The sequence below is a fragment of the Aulonocara sp. 'chitande type north' Nkhata Bay genome, linkage group LG7 (assembly GCF_057382095.1).
Source record: "Aulonocara sp. 'chitande type north' Nkhata Bay isolate Kocher_YH1m ecotype deep benthic linkage group LG7, A_spYH_male_GT1.1, whole genome shotgun sequence".
NCBI classification, from domain to species: domain Eukaryota; kingdom Metazoa; phylum Chordata; class Actinopteri; order Cichliformes; family Cichlidae; genus Aulonocara; species Aulonocara sp. 'chitande type north' Nkhata Bay.
The window spans coordinates 14,925,621-14,942,312 of record NC_141350.1 but is presented as its reverse complement, the minus strand read 5'-3'; the positions used below and the strand labels follow the sequence as shown (position 1 = coordinate 14,942,312).

The 16,692-nt window shown below is 41.4% G+C and overlaps 1 protein-coding gene across 1 annotated transcript in view; it reads left to right on the top strand.

The window, feature by feature from the left end:
- Window positions 1–16,619, top strand: part of LOC147324810 (uncharacterized) — a 32,997-nt gene extending 16,378 nt beyond the window's left edge. The window contains exons 30-48 of the mRNA XM_086302730.1: window positions 121–9,132; window positions 9,437–9,642; window positions 9,995–10,163; window positions 10,275–10,522; window positions 10,637–10,820; window positions 11,159–11,363; window positions 11,448–11,623; window positions 11,721–11,790; window positions 12,468–12,604; window positions 12,694–12,725; window positions 12,819–12,984; window positions 13,424–13,525; window positions 13,615–13,655; window positions 13,785–13,907; window positions 14,554–14,655; window positions 14,739–14,864; window positions 15,235–15,274; window positions 15,599–15,722; window positions 15,847–16,619. Coding sequence (XP_086158856.1) covers window positions 121–9,132; window positions 9,437–9,642; window positions 9,995–10,163; window positions 10,275–10,522; window positions 10,637–10,820; window positions 11,159–11,363; window positions 11,448–11,623; window positions 11,721–11,790; window positions 12,468–12,604; window positions 12,694–12,725; window positions 12,819–12,984; window positions 13,424–13,525; window positions 13,615–13,655; window positions 13,785–13,907; window positions 14,554–14,655; window positions 14,739–14,864; window positions 15,235–15,274; window positions 15,599–15,722; window positions 15,847–16,054 — 11,471 coding nt within the window. The 3' untranslated portion in view covers window positions 16,055–16,619. The remainder of the gene's footprint in view (window positions 1–120; window positions 9,133–9,436; window positions 9,643–9,994; window positions 10,164–10,274; window positions 10,523–10,636; window positions 10,821–11,158; window positions 11,364–11,447; window positions 11,624–11,720; window positions 11,791–12,467; window positions 12,605–12,693; window positions 12,726–12,818; window positions 12,985–13,423; window positions 13,526–13,614; window positions 13,656–13,784; window positions 13,908–14,553; window positions 14,656–14,738; window positions 14,865–15,234; window positions 15,275–15,598; window positions 15,723–15,846) is intronic.
- Window positions 16,620–16,692: the final 73 nt, after the last annotated feature.

Genomic DNA, 16,692 nt, shown 5'->3' with positions numbered 1-16,692 from the left:
CAACCACAGGAACACCTCCCACAACAACAACTACATTTTCACCTCCCACAACAACCACAACAGGAACACCTCCCACAACAACCACAACAGGAACACCTCCCACAACAACAACTACATTTTCACCTCCCACAACAACAACCACTGGAACACCACCCACAACAACAACCACAGGAACACCTCCCACAACAACAACCACAGGAACACCTCCCACAACAACAACTACATTTTCACCTCCCACAACAACAACTACAATTTCACCTCCCACAACAACAACCACAGGTTCACCTCCCACAACAACAACTGCCACAGGAACACCTCCCACAACAACAGCGACAGGATCGCCTCCCACAACAACCACCACAGGAACACCTCCCACAACAACAACCACAGGAACACCGCCCACAACAACCACAGAAACAACCACTACAACACCTTGCAATGACTACGAGTGTACATGGTCATCCTGGAGTAATAAGAATTATCCCAGTAGTACTCCAGATGGTGGAGATTATGAATCCATCGCTAACATTACTGATCTGGACCTGAGTGTGTGCACAAAACCTGTGAAGATACAATGTAGAGCTAAAGATTTCCCAGATATGTCGCTGGAAGACTTAGGTCAAACTTTAATATGTGACCAACAAGATGGACTTATCTGTCATAACAAAGACCAAGGTTTTCCTCCAAAATGTAATGACTATGAAATACGAGCTTTATGTTGCCGTTATACTTGTGTGTCTACCACAACAACAACTGTATCCACAACAAAAACAACCACAGGAACACCTCCCACAACAACAACCACTGGAACACCGCCCACAACAACAACTACATTTTCACCTCCCACAACAACCACCACAGGGACACCTCCCACAACAACCACCACAGGAACACCTCCCACAACAACAACCACAACAGGAACACCGCCCACAACAACCACAACAAGAATACCTCCCACAACAACAACCACAGGAACACCTCCCACAACAACAACCACAGAATCGACCAGTACAACACCTTGCAATGACTACGAGTGTACATGGTCATCCTGGAGTAATAAGAATTATCCCAGTAGTACTCCAGATAGTGGCGATTATGAATCCATCGCTAACATTACTGATCTGGACCTGAGTGTGTGCACAAAACCTGTGAAGATACAATGTAGAGCTAAAGATTTCCCAGATATGTCGCTGGAAGACTTAGGTCAAACTTTAATATGTGACCAACAAGATGGACTTATCTGTCATAACAAAGACCAAGGTTTTCCTCCAAAATGTAATGACTACGAAATACGAGCTTTATGTTGCCGTTATACTTGTGTGTCTACCACAACAACAACTGTTGTGGTAGACACAACAACCACAGGATCGCCTCCCACAACAACGACCACAGGGACACCTCCCACAACAACCACCACAGGGACACCTCCCTCAACAACCACCACAGGAACACCTCCCACAACAACCACAACAGGAACACCGCCCACAACAACCACAACAAGAACACCTCCCACTACAACCACCACATTTTCAACTCCCACAACAACAACCACTGGAACACCTCCCGCAACAACCACAACAGGTTCACCTCCCACTACAACAACCACAGGAACACCTCCCACAACAACCACAACAGGTTCACCTCCCACTACAACAACCACAGGAACACCTCCCACAACAACCACAACAGGAACACCGCTCACAACAACCACCACAGGAACACCTCCCACAACAACAACCACTGGAACACCGCCCACAACAACAACTACATTTTCACCTCCCACAACAACAACCACAGGAACAACTCCCACAACAACCACAACAGCTTCACCTCCCACTACAACAACCACAGGAACACCTCCCACAACAACCACAACAGCAACACCTCCCACAACAACAACTACAATTTCACCTCCCACAACAACAACCACAGGAACACCTCCCACAACAACAACTACAATTTCACCTCCCACAACAACAACCACAGGTTCACCTCCCACTACAACAACCACAGGAACACCTCCCACAACAACCACAACAGCAACACCTCCCACAACAACAACTACATTTTCACCTCCCACAACAACAACTACATTTTCACCTCCCACAACAACAACTACAATTTCACCTCCCACAACAACAACCACAGGTTCACCTCCCACAACAACCACCACAGGAACACCTCCCACAACAACAACCACAGGAACACCGCCCACAACAACCACAACAGGAACACCTCTCACAACAACAACTACATTTTCACCCCCCACAACAACAAGTACAATTTCACCGCCCACAACAACTACCACAGGATCGCCTCCCACAACAACAACCACTGGAACACTGCCCACAACAACAACTACATTTTCACCTCCCACAACAACAACCACAGGGACACCTCCCACAACAACAACCACTGGAACACCACCCACAACAACAACCACAGGAACACCTCCCACAACAACAACCACAGGAACACCTCCCACAACAACAACTACATTTTCACCTCCCACAACAACAACTACAATTTCGCCTCCCACAACAACAACCACAGGGACACCTCCCACAACAACAACCACTGGAACACCACCCACAACAACAACCACAGGAACACCTCCCACAACAACAACCACAGGAACACCTCCCACAACAACAACTACATTTTCACCTCCCACAACAACAACTACAATTTCACCTCCCACAACAACAACCACAGGTTCACCTCCCACAACAACAACTGCCACAGGAACACCTCCCACAACAACAGCGACAGGATCGCCTCCCACAACAACCACCACAGGAACACCTCCCACAACAACAACCACAGGAACACCGCCCACAACAACCACAGAAACAACCACTACAACACCTTGCAATGACTACGAGTGTACATGGTCATCCTGGAGTAATAAGAATTATCCCAGTAGTACTCCAGATGGTGGAGATTATGAATCCATCGCTAACATTACTGATCTGGACCTGAGTGTGTGCACAAAACCTGTGAAGATACAATGTAGAGCTAAAGATTTCCCAGATATGTCGCTGGAAGACTTAGGTCAAACTTTAATATGTGACCAACAAGATGGACTTATCTGTCATAACAAAGACCAAGGTTTTCCTCCAAAATGTAATGACTATGAAATACGAGCTTTATGTTGCCGTTATACTTGTGTGTCTACCACAACAACAACTGTATCCACAACAAAAACAACCACAGGAACACCTCCCACAACAACAACCACTGGAACACCGCCCACAACAACAACTACATTTTCACCTCCCACAACAACCACCACAGGGACACCTCCCACAACAACCACCACAGGAACACCTCCCACAACAACAACCACAACAGGAACACCGCCCACAACAACCACAACAAGAATACCTCCCACAACAACAACCACAGGAACACCTCCCACAACAACAACCACAGAATCGACCAGTACAACACCTTGCAATGACTACGAGTGTACATGGTCATCCTGGAGTAATAAGAATTATCCCAGTAGTACTCCAGATAGTGGCGATTATGAATCCATCGCTAACATTACTGATCTGGACCTGAGTGTGTGCACAAAACCTGTGAAGATACAATGTAGAGCTAAAGATTTCCCAGATATGTCGCTGGAAGACTTAGGTCAAACTTTAATATGTGACCAACAAGATGGACTTATCTGTCATAACAAAGACCAAGGTTTTCCTCCAAAATGTAATGACTACGAAATACGAGCTTTATGTTGCCGTTATACTTGTGTGTCTACCACAACAACAACTGTTGTGGTAGACACAACAACCACAGGATCGCCTCCCACAACAACGACCACAGGGACACCTCCCACAACAACCACCACAGGGACACCTCCCTCAACAACCACCACAGGAACACCTCCCACAACAACCACAACAGGAACACCGCCCACAACAACCACAACAAGAACACCTCCCACTACAACCACCACATTTTCAACTCCCACAACAACAACCACTGGAACACCTCCCGCAACAACCACAACAGGTTCACCTCCCACTACAACAACCACAGGAACACCTCCCACAACAACCACAACAGGTTCACCTCCCACTACAACAACCACAGGAACACCTCCCACAACAACCACAACAGGAACACCGCTCACAACAACCACCACAGGAACACCTCCCACAACAACAACCACTGGAACACCGCCCACAACAACAACTACATTTTCACCTCCCACAACAACAACCACAGGAACAACTCCCACAACAACCACAACAGCTTCACCTCCCACTACAACAACCACAGGAACACCTCCCACAACAACCACAACAGCAACACCTCCCACAACAACAACTACAATTTCACCTCCCACAACAACAACCACAGGAACACCTCCCACAACAACAACTACAATTTCACCTCCCACAACAACAACCACAGGTTCACCTCCCACTACAACAACCACAGGAACACCTCCCACAACAACCACAACAGCAACACCTCCCACAACAACAACTACATTTTCACCTCCCACAACAACAACTACATTTTCACCTCCCACAACAACAACTACAATTTCACCTCCCACAACAACAACCACAGGTTCACCTCCCACAACAACCACCACAGGAACACCTCCCACAACAACAACCACAGGAACACCGCCCACAACAACCACAACAGGAACACCTCTCACAACAACAACTACATTTTCACCCCCCACAACAACAAGTACAATTTCACCGCCCACAACAACTACCACAGGATCGCCTCCCACAACAACAACCACTGGAACACTGCCCACAACAACAACTACATTTTCACCTCCCACAACAACAACCACAGGGACACCTCCCACAACAACAACCACTGGAACACCACCCACAACAACAACCACAGGAACACCTCCCACAACAACAACCACAGGAACACCTCCCACAACAACAACTACATTTTCACCTCCCACAACAACAACTACAATTTCGCCTCCCACAACAACAACCACAGGGACACCTCCCACAACAACAACCACTGGAACACCACCCACAACAACAACCACAGGAACACCTCCCACAACAACAACCACAGGAACACCTCCCACAACAACAACTACATTTTCACCTCCCACAACAACAACTACAATTTCACCTCCCACAACAACAACCACAGGTTCACCTCCCACAACAACAACTGCCACAGGAACACCTCCCACAACAACAGCGACAGGATCGCCTCCCACAACAACCACCACAGGAACACCTCCCACAACAACAACCACAGGAACACCGCCCACAACAACCACAGAAACAACCACTACAACACCTTGCAATGACTACGAGTGTACATGGTCATCCTGGAGTAATAAGAATTATCCCAGTAGTACTCCAGATGGTGGAGATTATGAATCCATCGCTAACATTACTGATCTGGACCTGAGTGTGTGCACAAAACCTGTGAAGATACAATGTAGAGCTAAAGATTTCCCAGATATGTCGCTGGAAGACTTAGGTCAAACTTTAATATGTGACCAACAAGATGGACTTATCTGTCATAACAAAGACCAAGGTTTTCCTCCAAAATGTAATGACTATGAAATACGAGCTTTATGTTGCCGTTATACTTGTGTGTCTACCACAACAACAACTGTATCCACAACAAAAACAACCACAGGAACACCTCCCACAACAACAACCACTGGAACACCGCCCACAACAACAACTACATTTTCACCTCCCACAACAACCACCACAGGGACACCTCCCACAACAACCACCACAGGAACACCTCCCACAACAACAACCACAACAGGAACACCGCCCACAACAACCACAACAAGAATACCTCCCACAACAACAACCACAGGAACACCTCCCACAACAACAACCACAGAATCGACCAGTACAACACCTTGCAATGACTACGAGTGTACATGGTCATCCTGGAGTAATAAGAATTATCCCAGTAGTACTCCAGATAGTGGCGATTATGAATCCATCGCTAACATTACTGATCTGGACCTGAGTGTGTGCACAAAACCTGTGAAGATACAATGTAGAGCTAAAGATTTCCCAGATATGTCGCTGGAAGACTTAGGTCAAACTTTAATATGTGACCAACAAGATGGACTTATCTGTCATAACAAAGACCAAGGTTTTCCTCCAAAATGTAATGACTATGAAATACGAGCTTTATGTTGCCGTTATACTTGTGTGTCTACCACAACAACAACTGTTGTGGTAGACACAACAACCACAGGATCGCCTCCCACAACAACGACCACAGGGACACCTCCCACAACAACCACCACAGGGACACCTCCCTCAACAACCACCACAGGAACACCTCCCACAACAACCACAACAGGAACACCGCCCACAACAACCACAACAAGAACACCTCCCACAACAACCACCACATTTTCAACTCCCACAACAACAACCACTGGAACACCGCCCGCAACAACCACAACAGGTTCACCTCCCACTACAACAACCACAGGAACACCTCCCACAACAACCACAACAGGTTCACCTCCCACTACAACAACCACAGGAACACCTCCCACAACAACCACAACAGGAACACCGCTCACAACAACCACCACAGGAACACCTCCCACAACAACAACCACTGGAACACCGCCCACAACAACAACTACATTTTCACCTCCCACAACAACAACCACAGGAACAACTCCCACAACAACCACAACAGCTTCACCTCCCACTACAACAACCACAGGAACACCTCCCACAACAACCACAACAGCAACACCTCCCACAACAACAACTACAATTTCACCTCCCACAACAACAACCACAGGAACACCTCCCACAACAACAACTACAATTTCACCTCCCACAACAACAACCACAGGGACACCTCCCTCAACAACCACCACAGGAACACCTCCCACAACAACCACAACAGGAACACCGCCCACAACAACCACAACAAGAACACCTCCCACAACAACCACTACATTTTCACCTCCCACAACAACAACCACAGGAACAACTCCCACAACAACCACAACAGCTTCACCTCCCACTACAACAACCACAGGAACACCTCCCACAACAACCACAACAGCAACACCTCCCACAACAACAACTACATTTTCACCTCCCACAACAACAACTACAATTTCACCTCCCACAACAACAACCACAGGTTCACCTCCCACAACAACAACCACAGGAACACCTCTCACAACAACAACTACATTTTCACCCCCCACAACAACAAGTACAATTTCACCGCCCACAACAACTACCACAGGATCGCCTCCCACAACAACAACCACTGGAACACTGCCCACAACAACAACTACATTTTCACCTCCCACAACAACAACCACAGGATCGCCTCCCACAACAACAACCACAGGGACACCTCCCACAACAACAACCACTGGAACACCACCCACAACAACAACCACAGGAACACCTCCCACAACAACAACCACAGGAACACCTCCCACAACAACAACTACATTTTCACCTCCCACAACAACAACTACAATTTCACCTCCCACAACAACAACCACAGGTTCACCTCCCACAACAACAACTGCCACAGGAACACCTCCCACAACAACAGCGACAGGATCGCCTCCCACAACAACCACCACAGGAACACCTCCCACAACAACAACCACAGGAACACCGCCCACAACAACCACAGAAACAACCACTACAACACCTTGCAATGACTACGAGTGTACATGGTCATCCTGGAGTAATAAGAATTATCCCAGTAGTACTCCAGATGGTGGAGATTATGAATCCATCGCTAACATTACTGATCTGGACCTGAGTGTGTGCACAAAACCTGTGAAGATACAATGTAGAGCTAAAGATTTCCCAGATATGTCGCTGGAAGACTTAGGTCAAACTTTAATATGTGACCAACAAGATGGACTTATCTGTCATAACAAAGACCAAGGTTTTCCTCCAAAATGTAATGACTATGAAATACGAGCTTTATGTTGCCGTTATACTTGTGTGTCTACCACAACAACAACTGTTGTGGTAGACACAACAACCACAGGATCGCCTCCCACAACAACGACCACAGGGACACCTCCCACAACAACCACCACAGGGACACCTCCCTCAACAACCACCACAGGAACACCTCCCACAACAACCACAACAGGAACACCGCCCACAACAACCACAACAAGAACACCTCCCACAACAACAACCACTGGAACACCGCCCACAACAACAACTACATTTTCACCTCCCACAACAACAACCACAGGAACAACTCCCACAACAACCACAACAGCTTCACCTCCCACTACAACAACCACAGGAACACCTCCCACAACAACCACAACAGCAACACCTCCCACAACAACAACTACAATTTCACCTCCCACAACAACAACCACAGGAACACCTCCCACAACAACAACTACAATTTCACCTCCCACAACAACAACCACAGGTTCACCTCCCACTACAACAACCACAGGAACACCTCCCACAACAACCACAACAGCAACACCTCCCACAACAACAACTACATTTTCACCTCCCACAACAACAACTACAATTTCACCTCCCACAACAACAACCACAGGTTCACCTCCCACAACAACCACCACAGGAACACCTCCCACAACAACAACCACAGGAACACCGCCCACAACAACCACAACAGGAACACCTCTCACAACAACAACTACATTTTCACCCCCCACAACAACAAGTACAATTTCACCGCCCACAACAACTACCACAGGATCGCCTCCCACAACAACAACCACTGGAACACTGCCCACAACAACAACTACATTTTCACCTCCCACAACAACAACCACAGGATCGCCTCCCACAACAACAACCACAGGGACACCTCCCACAACAACCACCACAGGAACACCTCCCACAACAACAACCACATTTTCACCTCCCACAACAACCACCACAGGAACACCACCCACAACAACAACCACAGGAACACCGCCTACAAAAACCACAACAGCTTCACCCTCCACTACTACAACCACAGGAACACCGCCCACAACAACCCCTAAAATAATTACACATTCAGTGGTGGTAACAACAACAACAACAACAACACCAAAAACAAATCCTCAATGTCTGTGTAAATACCAGGATCATTCATTTTATGCTGGTAAGTTTTTTGCTTCTTTCCTCGTTGTTGTCCATGCAATAATTATTTAGTTATTAAACTTTATTTTCTTATTTTGCCTTTCCTTTTTATAAAACTTTTTTTCATAAAGTGTTTAAAATATAGTTTTTTTTATCCACGTCCATTGAGGAATAATTAACCTTTTGTGCAGAAACTTGAAGTGGCCACAGGAAAATCTAATAATCAACTCTGTTGCTATTGTGGCCAACTCACAATGTTAACAACTGTACGTTTTACAATCCATTATTAGTTATTTAGCTCTAACTCAGTTCTTATTGTCACATAGGTACCTTCATGTACAATAAGACTGATGGAAAAGGCTGGTGTTACACTGCATATTGCAATTCATCATGTGGTACTGAAATCCGTTCCCAGCCATGTAACTTTACAACTCCACCAACTTCATCTATTCCCATAACGAGCCCTCGCACTCCAGTAACTTCAGTAACTCCAGAAATCCCAGGCTGCCTCTTTCTCAATCCACCTAGAAAGGTATTTGAATTAAAATATATTGGTAAAGAAAAAATCCACTGCTGTCTTTACTAAGTTATTTAGGCTGAAATATGAAACAAGGTAAAATTTATAATTTTATGCAATGTAACGGCTTTGCTAGCAATTCCACTGTGGTTGCATTTCTCGGTGTTACTGAAAGTTCTTACTGAAAGTTTACAGCAAAATAATTTTTTAAACAGCCTCTGCAACATTTGTGGACATACAGATAAGTGTTAAATTTAATACATCCGACGTGATTTATAGTGTGTATCAGTGTGTATGCCTCTTAGGCTAAAATATAATGTAACTCATGTGTAATTCATTTCTAAAAGCACTGTTTTGCTCTCATCAGAATGGTGAAACCTGGCGTTCAAACAACTGCACCACAGAAACATGTGAAAATGGAAAACACATTACAACACATGTGCAATGTAATGTAACAAATATTGTTTGTGAGAATAGGCAAACACCAGTTAAAGTTTATGATGAAAATGGCTGTTGTTTCCACTATGAATGCAAATGTAAGTTTCAATAAAACCCTTTTAAAATTCCACATATCAAAGCTGCTAAACATGTAAGTAAATTACAAAATTATCTTTTGTTTTGATGCAATCTCAATCTAATATTTGCAGGTGTTTGTGGTGGCTGGGGAGATCCTCATTATGTGACATTTGATGGACAATACTACAGCTTCCAAAAAAATTGCACTTATGTCCTGGTTAAAGAGATCACACCTCGACACAATTTTAAAGTTTATGTTGAAAATGTAAACTGTAATCCCACTGGAACTGTGACCTGTCCTAAATCCCTTATTGTGTATTACAAAAACTATACAGTTATTCTAACACAGGAGAGAGGAGGAGCAAAGACTGTGAACAAGGTGGGTATCACTTAGACAAAGTGTCTTAAAAGTACTGACATTATAATATATTCAAATATTATGCAGCACCATTGAGATATTTCACTAATAGTAATTAATGCTAAAATTCCTTAGGTATCTGTCAACGGTGGTCTTGTCACTACTATGTTTACAAATAATGACATGACCATCACAAATCAAGGAATTGAGATGCGGTTAACAATCCCAAAAATTGAAGCAGTTGTGATGTTCAAAGGTCTTTTATTCAGCGTAGATGTACCGATGACTCTTTTCTATGGCAACACAGAAGGACAGTGTGGTAAGCTAATAGTTGAATGTCTTAAAGTATTGATCGTGAAAGTTAAATGAGCATAATATGGTAGTAAATAATGCTAGAAATAAGTCTATGTTCTAATTAAAAACCTATATTTACAAGTCAAATTTTCCTTCACGATCTGTGATTGATATAACATTCTCTTCTGCATTAACAGTTGCAGTTTTATTGAACTTGTGACGGTGCTGTTTGTAGCCCATATGATTAAAACATGGGCTACTGTATCGCTTAGTAAAGAATGCCAGGCTCATATACAGGCTGATAGTCAGTTTGTCCCTGTGTTTGGCTGTAATCTGTATAATGTTAACATTTCTTTTCGCAAGGTACCTGTGACAATAACACAAAAAATGACTGCAGACTGAAAAATGGTCAGATTTCTCCATCATGCTCTGACATGGCATATGACTGGCGTGTATCTGTCGACAATACGCCATACTGCAATGGGCCTCCACCTCCACCTCCACCTCCACCTTCACCTTCACCTACAATATGCGTCAATAGCTCACCTTGTGAAATCCTAAACAGCGAGTACGAATTTACAAAATAAACACATGTTAGTTCCATCAGTGAGACCACTGGAGTAATCTTCTTTATTTGACATTGTGTTTTAAGGGTATTCAAGGAATGCCACAAAGTAATAAGTGTACAACCATTTTATGAAGCCTGTAAATTTGATGTTTGCTACACAACTGTTAATATGGGATGCAGCAGTATTGAGGCATACAACTTGATGTGTGCTGAGGCATCTATCTGTGTAGACTGGAGGAATGCTACTAAAGGAGTGTGTGGTAAGACAGAGCTTTTTTTCTTAGTTTTTTTTTTTATCATAATGTTTTAGATGTTTTCTAACCATTTTCATCTTAAATACATATTTGTTTCTTGTAGAATATAAATGCCCAGACAATAAAGTCTACAAGCCTTGTGGGCCAACTGTTGTTCAAACTTGCAATGCAAGGTAATCACTACATTATCATAACTGCACCCAAGTAACACTAAACACAAAGTACAGTTACAGGTGTGATAAGAGCACTCAAAGAGTGCAATTCCCCACAGCGAGTGAGGCCTATACTAAAACTTTGATGTTTTATATCTTTTTTTATATTAAAATGTCCTCAAATGCTCAGCTAACCTAGGTACTCATGTCTCCAAAAGCCTAGTTTGTTGTTGGAAAATTTGAAGACTATCCATAACAAATGTGGAGAATATAAAGTTTTTACTGATTTTCACATTTGATGTCACGTTGACTGGATTTTTTACCCAAATTAAATCTGTTATTGGTATCTACCGTCACACAAAATGTAAACGTATCTTAAAAACTGTGAATGCTGGACAGCTAACAAACAGACAGGCAGAGAAACAAACAGAACAGATTACATCATCCCCTGGGGAGGATAAATACAATCAGTCTTGAACTAACTGGAAGTTGAATGCAAAGTGGTATGAGATGAAAAACATGCATCAGTTTTAGTGACATTTCAGGTCATTATTTGTAGTAACCGATTTCAGCCTGAACCAAAGGGGACTAAGTGATGCTACTCCTACTCCAGTACAAAAGTACTACACTGACATATAATTATAAATTCTTGTTCTATTTCTGAAGTAATGATACCTCTTAACTGACTTCTTATTTAGATACAATGAACAGTTCTCTCAGCAATGTAATGCAGAAGGTCCCCAAAACAAGAACTGCAATTCTTTTGGAGAGGGGTGCTTCTGCCCAGGGGGAATGACTTTGTTCAGTTCAACCTCTGATGTCTGCGTCTCCTCTTGTAAGCATATTTTCTGTTGCATATTAAAGAAAAATCTAATGTGAATCTTTGTAAGTATACATGTGAGCTGCTTGTTTTTATGATTTAAGGTTGCGCTGGACCCGATGGCAAACCTAAAGAGGTAAATGCTATGATATTCTACATATACATTTTCAATTATTCACAGTGTATTTGTTGATGTTGTGTAAATAATTCTTTTTTATCCCCCATATAGCTTGGTGAAACCTGGAAGATTGGTTGTCAGGAATGTGTTTGCGATAAGAACACTTTTAGTGTGGTTTGTAAGAATGTAACATGCGCTACTCAAAATCCAGTAAAGTGCACCGAAGGTGAGGTGCTGGTGAACAAAACAGTGGACTGCTGTGTGACACCGACATGTGGTAAGTTGTTTTGGATTTTTTTTGGGTGGCTGCTCACTCACTGAGCTAAACTGGTGCCCAGGAATATGCCCTTTAAATATGATATTTTTAGCTCATCTGGTTGAAGGACCTTCATCTGTCTGTCTGTCCATCCACAAATCACAATGCTCCTCCTAAAGAGGAATTGAAACTTGCACACAATGATCAATTTGGTCTATAAGACTAATTTTTCTCAAGGTTAAGGTTGGGGGGTTTTTTAGGAAAAAAACCTGTGAGTTGCAACTGATTTTGAGCCAGATGAGCTACTGCTAAATATCATTGATGTTCTGGATCTATTTCCATTTTTTTTAAAATATGTGTTTTCCAGAAACACCTGCTGTAAAATACTCTAATTCATTCTGGATTTTACTGGTTTGTTTTATTTTATATCCACTAATGCTGGAACTATTTCCACCAACAGAATGTAACACGAACACGTGTCCATTGCAACCACATTGTGACGTGGGATTTGAATTGAAGGTTAACACCCCAAAGGATAAATGCTGCCCTGTTTACAGCTGTGGTTAGTGCAACTTATAGGTGTTGTTTATTCAGTGTGTGAAAAGTCTTAAACTTTAATCTAATTATTTTTGTGAACACTGTCTTATTTAGTGCCCAAAGATGTTTGTGTCTTTAATAATACCGAGTACAAGGTAAGGAAAAATTATAGTGAATATTTATATTTATTTATATGTATTTTGGAGGGTTTCTTTAAAGGCAATATTTATATTATGTGTTACTATTAAAACTGTTAAAACATTACTTTTTATTTTCACACACAGCCTGGTGATAATTTCCACAAAAGCCTATGTGAGCAATGCCTCTGCACTGAAACCAAGAATTCCAAAATGGAGCTGAACAGCTACAAGTGTAATGAAGAACAGTGTTTAAAAAATTGTGACAAGGTACTTTTTGATGAAAATTTTTGTATTTTCATTCATTCTGAATGTGAACCACTAAAATTATATGTAAATAAGGTTTTTAAATGACCTCACATTTTACATCCAGGCTCATTTACTCACATACTTTATTTTTTGAAATCTAAGATGAGTGTGTTTTTAAAACAGGTGAAGATTTATGTAATTTATGTAGTGTATTATTATTGATATGTTTGAAGACCTGATCTAAATATTGGAAAGTGCTGCCCTAAATGCTGTTGCTGATTTGTGAAATCAATCTTTAAAAGGGTTTTCATTTGTTCACTTCACAGCTAGCTATTCACATAGTTATGTTGATGTGATATGCTCTGACTTTACATGTCTATCTATAAAATATTTGTTAAATATCTGATAAATATAGTTTTTACCAATTCAGCAAACCTTCTACTCAACCTTCTTAAGTAGCAATGAGAATATTTCTGGAAAATAATATTTCTCTAATATTTTACTATTTGAGTATCACAGATCTAATAGCTACCACAATCTGCTAAATGCCACTTGCAGGATGATTATTAAGTATTTTGTAACTGCTGCCTACTAATCATGCTATATGTAGATTTAACTGGGTGAAGTTTCAAACAATATTAAATGTTGTATTTTTTAAAAAAAATAGGGCTATGAATATACGGATGTGCCTGGATCATGTTGTGGAAAATGTATAAGGACAAGCTGTGTTGTGAATGTCTCAGGCGTTTCTTCTCCAGTAATTATTAAGGTTGGTACAACATAATTGAAACACTTAATGAGTTGTGATATGAAAAAAATATATTTTTAATAACTGACTACTGTTCTTCACAGCCTTCTCAAACTTGGTGGTCAGAGGATCAGTGTACCAAGTATGACTGCGTGAAAGTGAACAATGAATTTGTAGTTGTAGTACAAAACACAACATGTCCTCCATTTGATCCCAACAACTGCATTCCAGTGAGTACAATCCTTTAAAAGCAGAGGTTTTGTTTCTTACAGCCAAATATTGACACTCAAAAAAGAACATTTGAAAGATTAGTTAGTTTCCTTCTTTCTTCCTTCCTTTCTTTGATTTTGTTTTATAATTATAAAATACAATTCCTAAAATTGTAAGTTTGATTTAAATGTATTTAAAATGTACAGAAGCCAAAAACAGTCAATGTAAACTACATCCAAATAAAAATATGCATCATTAAATTAAAATAACTGCAAAGCCAAATTTTTTAATTAAACAGAATCAACCTGCTATTGGGTCTTCCAACAGTTTTTTATACAAGTAAGTTGTGTAAGTTGCTAATGTTTACAGTACAAACTCCCTGTTTTTCAGGGAACTGAGCAAACAGATGCAAGTGGTTGCTGCAAAATTTGTAAGTATTAAAAAAAATCACATTACACAGTATTACTTTATATTTTTGAAAATGTAATTTCATATTAATATATGCCTTCATAAATCATTTATAACTGTTAAATCTCAAATATTTTCTTCTGTTACCCCAAGAAAGAAAGCCAATGCTTATAAATTTCCTGTCAGGCAAACCACAAACAAATCATTTCAGCAGCATGTTTTCATTCACAAAGGCTTCTAGACTTAAGAGCTTTTTTAGGTGACGATCAAATTATTAAACATGAACAACAAACAGAACATGATAATTACCAATCCGGTCATTCAAGTGATTTTCTGTCATTCACAGGTCTGCCTCCTTCCCCCTGTAAAATCCACACCAACACCACCTATCTGTACATAAATGACTGCAAATCAGTTGAGAAAGTGGAACTCACATCATGTGAGGGATCCTGTGGAGCATCCTCCTCAATGTGAGATTCATGAAAATATGCAGAAACAAACTATTTACTCATTCATGCTAAACTGCATGTGCTGTTTTTTATGATAATTTCTTATTAAACAGTTGTTTGTTTTTGAAACTATCTTTATTTACAGGTATTCGGCAAAGGCCAATAGCATGATGCATTCATGCACCTGCTGTCAAGAAATGAAGACCAGCGAGAAGGAAGTGCAGATAAAGTGCGCCAATAACACCACAAAAATGTACAAGTACATTTCAGTTGACCAGTGTGGCTGCAAAGCTGCTGAATGCAAAGAGCATGATTGTAAAGATTGTGAAAAGAAAGATGGAAAACTGGACTAGAAAATCTGACAAATATATATGTCAATTATTTCTTCCTAAAACCTATCTAAACAATATAAACTTAATATCAGAAGACTAAAAACAAAACTCGATGCTAAACCTCTTAAACAGCAGAGATGTTTTAGTCTGAAACTTGCATCTTCTTAAGTTGTCTCTTTCTAACTTACAGTCCCTCTCCAAACATTTGCATGTACTCTTTTGGAGGTGGGAGAAAATGATATATTTCTGTGGTGGGTGTGTCCTTTCATCTCTCCAGAAGTCATTCCCTTACAAACTTTATAATGTGCCGTTTCAGCTTCCACATAAATTTAGAAATTCAGATTTAACTGAAATCGCAGTAATTCAGTCATGGTTCTTTGAATTGGGAAAAGAGTTCCATATAAGAATGGGAAAACCAATAACTTGAATTTTAAATTATAGTTGAACATTATTTCTAACAACACAATTATGTAACATTCAATTTTATTATTAGCAAAAGAGTTAAAAGAATGTCTAAAATATCTTTGTCAAATATCTAATATTTTCAACTACTTTCTATTTCAATAAAATTCAGCTTTGATCATGATCATGTGTTCTTGTTTTGGTTTTATATCCATTTTCTGTGTGGTCATTCCTCATTTGTAGCAATAATTGCATGG